Source organism: Eriocheir sinensis, chromosome 59 (assembly GCF_024679095.1).
Source record: "Eriocheir sinensis breed Jianghai 21 chromosome 59, ASM2467909v1, whole genome shotgun sequence".
Taxonomy (NCBI): Eukaryota; Metazoa; Arthropoda; class Malacostraca; order Decapoda; family Varunidae; genus Eriocheir; species Eriocheir sinensis.
The window spans coordinates 4,282,181-4,291,974 of record NC_066567.1 but is presented as its reverse complement, the minus strand read 5'-3'; the positions used below and the strand labels follow the sequence as shown (position 1 = coordinate 4,291,974).

Here is a 9,794-nt window from a genome sequence, read left to right as displayed (position 1 = left end):
TTCTTCTGTACCATGAACCCAAGTACACACATTTGCCAAGGCTTTCGTATGTGTTTTGGGCATTTCCAGGAGTAGTTTTATGACCCTGGTGATAGTTTGACCCTTCTTCTGTACCATGAACCTAAGGAACACATATTTGACAAGGCTTTCGTATGAGTTTTGGGCATTTCCAGGAGTAGTTTTATGACCCTGGTGATAGTTTGACCCTTCTTCTGTACCATGAACCTAAGGAACACATATTTGACAAGGCTTTCGTATGAGTTTTGGGCATTTCCAGGAGTAGTTTTATGACCCTGGTGATAGTTTGACCCTTCTTCTGTACCCTGAGCCTAAGGAACACATATTTGACAAGGCTTTCGTATGAGTTTTGGGCATTTCCAGTAGTTTTATGACCCTGGTGATAGTTTAGCCCTTCTTCTGTACCATGAACCTAAGGAACACATATTTGTCAAGGCTTTCGTATGAGTTTTGGGCATTTCCAGGAGTAGTTTTATGACCCTGGTGATAGTTTGACCCTTCTTCTGTACCGTGAACCTAAAGAAACACTCATTAGAAACCGATTGATCTCCTCTTTGACCTTTAGAAATAGCTGATGTGATATGGGAAAGTGTCTTGCAATACCAGCCTGACAATTTTCAACCATCGATAGGTGCCGGCAGATTACCCACATGCTGCCCAGACCTTCTATCGACTCTCTCTTCAGCGACTTCGGTTAAGCAGATCACCGGGGGGCAGCATGGGCCAAGCAAGTCATACATCACGGCACCCACTATAAATAAAACTCGCCCGCAGCACCTAAAGATAAAAAGAACTAGAAAAATAAGAAGAAGAAGAAAAGGATGATAATGATGATGAGAATGATTATTATTGTGATGATGAACGAGAATATGATCAAGATGAGGAGGATAAGGATGAGGGAAGGATGAACAGCGACAGACAAGAAAAAAACTAGAAAAGAACTAGAAAATAATAATAAGAAAAAGGATGATAATGATGATGAGGATGATTATTATTATGATAATGAAAGAGAATATGATCAAGATGAGGACAAGGATGAAGGGAGGATGAACAACAACAGCATTAAGAACGAAAACAAGAAAAAAGAACAAAAAGAAAAAGAAATACTGAAGACAAGAACACCATATACACCGCCTCAAACAAACAACGACAACAACAACAATAAAGTAAACAAAAACAGGACAATCTTTCTTCCAATTATATTCACATGGCGGTAACTAAATAGGAGAGAGAGAGAGAGAGAGAGAGAGAGAGAGAGAGAGAGTACCAGAGGCGTAACATCCGTCCTAAACTGATAATTATTACATTACCTGCCTTCCCTCCTACCTCTGCAACCTGTCTCGCTTACCTGTGCGCTCTCTCTCTCTCTCTCTCTCTCTCTTTTATATTCTCTTTTTCTCTCTACGTTTCTACATTTTTTCTATTCTATTTTCATTAGATTATTTTTCCCTTCTTTCCATTTCAATTTCTTCCTCTTCTGTTTCTTCCTTTACTTTTTCATCTATTTTTCCATTCCATTTTCATCAGGTGACTATTTTCTTTCCTTTTTTTCTTACTTTTTTCTCTTTCTTCCGTTACTTGTTCACCCTCTTTTTATTTATTTATTTCATTTTTTCCTTCTCTACTTTCCAACCCATTCGCAATTCTCTCTTTTTTTTCTACTTTTCGTTTTTGCATTTCTTTTCTCAATTTGTTTGTTTTTTCTTCTTGTTCACATTTCTTCATTCCTTTCTCTTATCATTTATTTCCTCTACTTCTACTTTCCCATCTTTTCTCCATTTCTTCCATTTCAACTTTTCATCTTTTTTCCATCCCTTTCTTTTTCTCATTATTTTCACTTTCTACTTTTCCAGCTTTCTTTTATTGTATTTTTGGTCAACATAACTTCCTCCATTTCATTCCTTCCTCCTTATATAATTTTCCACATTTATCTCCATTCCATTTTCAACAGGTTACCTTTTCGCTCCCCTTCCCTTCCATTACTTCCTTTTCCCTTTCCTACTTTTCCACATTTTTCTTCCATTTTATCTCCCCACCTTTCCTCTCTCCGTCATTATTTACTCCCTTATTTTTGCGTCTTTATTCTCCCTCATTCTATCGAGTTCCTTCTCTTTTCTCCCCTATAATCTTTTTTTTTTTTTTTTTGCTGTGGTCAATTTCGTTTTTTTTATTGAATGAAAAAAAAAATGGATATTCCTAGACGAAAATGAAACACAGATAACATAGGAAATAAAAAAATAAAAATAAAAGATACCTCGACCTCCACCAAAAACGACAATAACAAAAAGAATAGACAACCACAGGAACAACAACAACAACAACAACAACAACAACAACAACAACAACACCAACAACACCAACAACAGGCAAAAGATGATGATGATGATGATGATGAAGAAGAAGAAGAAGAAGAAAAAAAAAAGATGAAGAAGAACAAGAACAAGAAGAACAAGACGGAAAAAAGTAGAAAAGTAAAAAAAAAGGGAAACAACAACAACGACAACAACAACAACAACAAGAGCAAGAGGCCGGACAGACAAGCATAACGCCACCGCGACTCAACCCGTACCGAAGGTGTTCACTAAACGCGGGTCACAGAGTCGAGAATTACGAGCGCTGATAATTGATAATTGATAATCACCCGCGGAGAGAGAGAGAGAGAGAGAGAGAGAGAGAGAGAGAGAGAGAGAGAGAGAGAGAGAGATTTACCTCACTAATTTTGGATTCTGGATAATTATGCTCTCTCTCTCTCTCTCTCTCTCTCTCTCTCTCTCTCATCAATAACCATGTATAATCTTGCGAAGAAAACACAACTTTAATCTATTTCTTATTTATCCACTTAATCAATTTATATTTTCTCTTCTTCGTAGCATTTTTCTTCTACTTATTGTATTATATTCTTATCTCTTTTTTATTTATAAGTTGCAAAGATTTTAACACTGTAATTACCCTTCCGCTTCACCTTTCTTCTTCGCTTACAAGTTTCATTCGATATTTTTTTTTTTTTAGTATTTCTTCTTTCATTTCTGCAGTTATTTTTCCGGTTTCTATTTAACATGTAATAATATACTTCACAATTGGCTGCCTAGTTAGATTTTTTTTTTTTCCTGGGTATTGTTCTTTAGTTCCACGTATTAATTTTTTCCGTTATCTTATTTGTGCTGTTATTCATGTTTTATTGGTGAAGTGTGTGTGTGTGTGTGTGTGTGTGTGTGTGTGTGTGTGTGTGTGTGTGTGTGTGTGTGTGTGTGTGAATACGAAAACTTTCCTTCAAATCTCTTTATTTTTTAGTTTACGTCAAAAAATCCAAAACTGAAATATTTTAGTGGTGTTACCTGTCCCGTTTTTTGTCATTATATCTCCCATTTTCTTTCGCACTACTACTACTACTACTACTACTACTACTACTACAACCACTGCTACGATTTTTCGGCCACACAAACGTCTCATTACACACTGCAAAGACCATTTCTCATTAGACTTAATCCCTTGTGTTATTCCGCCGCCTCACATTTCACTACCAAAAAATACCGCACGTACAGGAGAGAAGGGAAGGGGAGGAAGGGGAGGGAAGGGGAGGGGAGGGATTGGTGAGGTCTTATCGTCAAGTATCAAAAGGGTTATGTTGCCTTGTTTTAGTCTTTGCATTCCGCGGTAATACTATCCCCGTGGTGGTGGTGGTGGTGGTGGTGATTTATAGAGTCCACGTTTGTTACAGTTTGCTAGAAGTAGTGGTGGTGATAGTGGTGGTGGTAGTAGTGGTGGTGGTGGTGGTGGTGGTGGTGGTGGTGGTGGTGGTAAGGGTTGAGATGTTGATGGCATGCAGTGAGGAGCGAGGGTCATGATGTATTCACCACCAGCACCACCGCCACCATCATCACCACCATCACCTCCACCATCACCTCCACCACCACCAATTTATAGACACACTAACCAATCCATTAAGAAGTTAGAGGAAAGGGAATCAGGTGTTATTGAGGGTTGTAAAGCGTGGTGATGAGACGGTGTTAGGGTTGGTACACCACCACCACCACCCTCACCTCCACCTCCACCACCACCACCACCACCACCGGCACAGGATATAACATTACGTCTGTCCACCTTCCCGGCCTCGTATGTTGGAGTGGATGTGGTCGTTGCGGAGTAATGTGGGGTGGTGGACGGCAATTGGTGGGGGTGGGGGGGAGGAGCTGTGTTGGGACTGTCAGGGTGGTGGGGTTGTGGAGGTGGTGGACGTGTTGGTGGAGGACTGATGTGGTGGTGCTGTGTGTTCTCCTTCATGAGTGCAGAGTGGCAAAGGAGCGGCGTGTTGTGTGGTGGTGGCGGAGGTAATGGTGGTGGTGGTGGCGGAGGTAGTGGTGGTGGTGGTGGTGGTGGTGAGGGCCGCAGGGCACAGGTGGGCGGAAGGGGCGGGGCGGGACAGGGCGGCGTGGGGCGGGGTGTCGATGGGCGGGGCGGGGCGGGGCTCAGGTAACCTTATCTGTATGTAAAGGTGTGGCAGCGGTGCCCCGCCCCACCTCACCTGCCCCGCCGCCGCCGGGACGCCCGTGCCCGCCACGCCCCAGCGGCCACGCCCCGCCCGCCATGCACAGCTGGTCATGCAGGCTGAGGCCCCGCCCACCCAGCCCAGCCCACCAGTCAGCGCCCGGCGAGCGGTCACGTGACTGGCCCGACGGTCACCTGCAGCGGCACCTGCAACACTCAGTGCGCCCGCCGCTGCTCGTAGGTCTGCACACACGCCCACGCCCGCGGCGCTCACCGGCACACCTCGGGCCCGCAGCCCAGGGGCGCCCCAGCGCACCAGCATGCCGCGGCCGACGCGGGAGAGCTACGGCGAGCAGAAGCCGCCCTACTCGTACATCTCGCTCACCGCCATGGCCATCTGGGGCAGCGCCGAGAAGATGTGCACGCTGGCGGAGATCTACAAGTTCATCATGGACAACTTCCCCTACTACCGCAAGAACACGCAGCGCTGGCAGAACTCCCTGCGGCACAACCTCTCCTTCAACGACTGCTTCATCAAGATCCCGCGGCGCCCAGACAGGCCGGGCAAGGGCGCCTACTGGACGCTGCACCCGTCCGCCATGAACATGTTCGAGAACGGCAGCTTCCTCAGGCGCAGGAAGCGGTTTAAGATCCCCCGCGACGAGAAGGACGCCATGGAGGCGGGCCTGGCGCAGATCAGCTCGGCGCAGCGCGTCGTGGAGGCCCAGCGAGTGCCGCCGCCACCACCGCCGCCACCGCCGCCCCTTAAGCCGCCGTGCGAAATGCTGCCGCCGAGCCTCCACCTGCTGCCGCCGCCCTGCCTGGCCCGCCTGCCGCCGCCGCTGCTCTACCCGCCGCCGCTCCTCTACCCCGGGGCCTGGGGCGCCGCGCCCTTCCTCGGCTCCCTCACCTACCTCCCGCCGCCGCTCCCGCCGCCCCTGCCGCCGCCCCCCGCCGCGCCCAGACCCATCAAGCCCACGCCCGTGCTGGCGCGACCGCCGCCCCTCCCGCTGGACGTGGGCCTCACCGGGGTGACCTAAGCCCCGGGACGCCGCCCGTCACTCAGGGCGGGGCCGCCCAGGGACCCCACAGGCAACCTGCCCCACGCCGCCCCACCCAGCCCCATCCACCCGTGGCGCGCCGGGGCATGCGCACACGGCACAGTGGCGGCGCAACAGTGTAGTTGTGCCTCGAGGGGCTCGCCCCACCCCGTCCCGTCCGTCCCCGGACAGGCCTCGACGCGGGAATGCCCGGCTGACCGTTTGTTCGTTTGTTTGTCCGTCGGTGTCGCCCCATGTGCCCCCCTCCCCCCCTGCAGACAGTCCCGGCGCCCCGCAACGCTGCGCTGCGCAGGGCCACACCGCGGGGCCGCGCCGTTGTGACCCTTGTGTTACTGTTGTTGATGTGCGTCTGCGTGTGTATGTGCGTGTGTGTGTGTGCACGCATGCGTGTACACAGTGAAGGAATGTGGAGGCGTGTGTGGTTGACCTGTTGTTGTTAGAAAATATTTGTTATAGCGAAAACGATGACGCGAGAACCAAACACTGACGAGAAGTGAACAACCACATCCGTGACGTCCACAACTTAAACATTCTACATGAACAACAAGAACAAAAAAACTACAACTACTACTACTGTTACTACAACAAAAACAACACCGTTCAGACATAAACACAAGGAACAATACAGACAGAGACATGCAAGAAAACACAAAAAAGAACGTAGCCCCACCCCTGAGGAGCCCCGCTGAAGGCAACACATGAACGAGACAACGAAATGAAGCAACGAGACGGAGAGCGAGGACCGCTTCAGGAGGAGGAAGACAGAAGAGGAGGAAGAAAGGGACAGTCCTGCCCCCTCTTAGCAAGCCACTGTCAGTCATGTCTCGGTCCTGTCTGTCTGTCAGTAAGTGGAATAAATTTGTTACCCAGGTATTTATTTGATTTCTTTCCAAATCCTTCCACCTAGATAAGTAAACAATTGAAACAGAGTAAAGGTAAAATAAATTGATAAATGCATATGATAATGAGTTAATGAAATTGAACGATATTACTAGTAAAAAAGACCATATAATTATTGTTTTTTTTATTATTATCATTACTATCATCATTATCATTATTATTGTGACAGAGGTGTGTAGAGCTATTATCAAAGATCTCAATTATATATCCGTAGACTTAAACACACACACACACACACACACACACACACACACACACACACACACACACACACACACACACATGTATACAGCCCCCTCACACACACACACACACACACACACACACACACACACACACACACACACATGTATATAGCCCCCTCACACACACATACAGCCCCCTCATACACACACACACACACACACACACACACACACACACACACACACACACCACAACCAAATATAATTCAATCCAGGGCCATCATCACAGACCAAAAACCAAGCAACACACACACACACACACACACACACACAAACAACAAAAAAAAACAGGATAGGAGACAAACGGCCCCCTGCAACACTCCCTCACGCAACACAGCCGTCCCTCACACCGCCCCCCTTGCCCCCTCCGCCCCCCTTGCCCCCCTAACACCTACCTGTGACAAACCCGCGACCATCAAGGGGCGAAAAGCTATAGACGAACCCTTAAAGAATTGTTTTTTATGAAGGCTGAAGGAAAACACGGAAGGGAAGATGACGGGCCGCGACGTGTAGAGGGAGAGACAGAGTGGTCATAATAGCAGAAGTTATAGGAAAAGTAGAACAAAGAAGGGTTTTGTGGGGATTAGCATAGCGAGGGGGGGGCAAAGGGGGGTTAAGGGGGAACTGTCGTCTTTTATTATTTTTCTCCCTTGCGACACCTGGCTGCCTCCACTATGCTAATCAAATATCAAAGAGGATTTCCGTAAGACTATCAACGCTAAAAGGGGAAAGAAGAAAAACGAAAAGGAAAACAAAAAGCGGTAGGAATGCAAAGGGGGGTTAAGGGGGAACTGTCGTATTTATTATTTTTCTCCCTTGCGACACCTGGCTGCCTCCACTATGCTAATCAAATATCAAAGAGAATTTCCGTAAGACTATCAACGCTAAAATGGGAAAGAAGAAGAACGAAAAAGATAACGAAAGGCGGTGGGAATGCATTTTAATATTTACAGTAGGATTTATGAAGCTACTTTACTTATGCAAAAAAAAAGGTTAATACATAGTTAAATAAATTAGCTAAAACATTGATCACATGCATATATGAAGGAAAATAGATGCAATTAGATTGGCATTTCCCGGGGTCTTAAATTTGCTATGAGACCGTAGAATTTATGATGTTAACTTCCTTATGTTAAAAAAAATAATAGTTAATACATTGTTAAAGAAAATACAGAGCTAAAACATTAAACACATGCATACATAAAGGAAAATAGATGGAATTAGACTCGTATTTCCCGGATCTTATAGTCGCTTTGAGACCGTAGAGTTTATGATGTTAACTTCCTTATGCTAAAAAAATAATAATTAATACATTGTTAAAGAAAATACAGAACTACAACATTGAACACACCCATAGATACACGAAAATAAATGCTGTCAGTCTGTTTCTTCCCGGGATCTTGTATTCGCTTTGAGACCGTAGAGTTCATGATGGTTACTTCCTTATGCTAAAAAATAATAGTTAATACATAGCTGAATAAAAATGGCGCCAAAACATTAACCAGATGCATAGATGAAGGAAAATTAATACTCTCTCATTGGTATTTCCCGTGACCGTAGAGTTTATAGAGCCAAGTTTATCATGCTAACCAAAATAAGTTAATACATAGTTAACAAATGGAGCTAAAACATTAAGTATATGCCTAGGCGAAGGAAAAGGAGTGCTATCTCTTTGGTATTTCACGTAACCGTAGAGTTTATAAAGCCAAGTTTATCATGCTAAACAAAATAAGTTAATACATAGTCAACAGATGGAGCTAAAACATTAAGTATATGCATAGACGAAGGAAAAGAAGTGCTATCTCTTTGGTATTTCCCGTGACCGTAGAGTTTATCAAGCCAAGTTCCTCATGCTAACCAAAATAAGTTAATACATAGTTAAAGAAAAATGAAGATAAAAGATTAAGCAGATGCATAGACGAAGAAAAAGGAATACTATCACATTGGTATTTCTCGTGACCGTAGAGTTTATAGAGCCAAGTTCCTCATGCTAACCAAACCAAGTTAATACATAGTTAAAAAATGGAGCTTAGACATTAAGTATATGCATAGACGAAGGAAAAGGAGTGCTATGTCTGGTATTTACCGGGAGCTTAAATTCGCTATGAGACCCTTACATACGAAAGCAACACAGAGACACGACCTCAGTCACCACCGGGCCTGAATATTTGAAGGGAACAGTGAACGGCTTGTAATTTAAGAGGAAAACCAACACTGCAAAACCGCCTCCGATCCTTAATGTGTTGTCGTACCTCGGAAAAAGAAAGAACACTAAAATTAATAATGAAATACACGCCGTCTCTACACCTGGCGCTAAAGACAGGTAGTTAGGAATGAAGGATAAGCGTGAATAAACCAAGACGCTCGCCTGCATGCATTCTTTTATCGAAGTGACGAAAAAGACAGAAACGGACAGACGCACAAGAGATGAAGAGAGAGACAGACAGACACTGAGAGACAGCCAGACAGGAACAAACAGACAGACAGATTGAGGAAGAGACAGACAGACAGGGATTGAGAGACAGACAGACAGAAAAAAACAGACAGACGGAGATTGAGAAAGACAGACAGGCTGGGATTGAGAGACAGACAGACAGAAACAAACAGACAGACGGAGATTGAGAGAGACAGACAGACAGGAACAAACAGACAGACAGAGATTGAGAAAGAGACAGACAGACAGAGATTGAGAAAGACAGACAGACAAGGATTGAGAGACAGACAGACAGGAACAGACAGAAACAAACAGACAGACGGAGATTGAGAAAGAGACAGACAGAGATTGAGAGACAGACAGACAGGAACAAATAGACAGAAACAAACAGACAGACGGAGATTGAGAAAGAGAGACAGATTGAGAGACAGACAGACAGGAACAAACAGACAGAAACAAACAGACAGACAGAGATTGAGAAAGAGACAGACAGACAGGAACAAATAGACAGAAACAAACAGACAGACGGAGATTGAGAAAGAGACAGACAGATTGAGAGACAGACAGACAGGAACAAATAGACAGAAACAAACAGACAGACGGAGATTGAGAAAGAGACAGACAGACAGATTGAGAGACAGACAGACAGGA

General features: G+C 45.3%; 1 protein-coding gene across 1 annotated transcript; it reads left to right on the top strand.

The window, feature by feature from the left end:
* Nucleotides 1-3,925: 3,925 nt before the first annotated feature.
* LOC126985167 (fork head domain-containing protein FD4-like) lies at nt 3,926-6,444 on the top strand. Its single transcript, XM_050839726.1, has one exon. It carries the CDS (start codon nt 4,824-4,826, stop codon nt 5,541-5,543), a length of 720 nt encoding a protein of 239 aa, XP_050695683.1. The 5' UTR covers nt 3,926-4,823; the 3' UTR covers nt 5,544-6,444.
* Nucleotides 6,445-9,794: the final 3,350 nt, after the last annotated feature.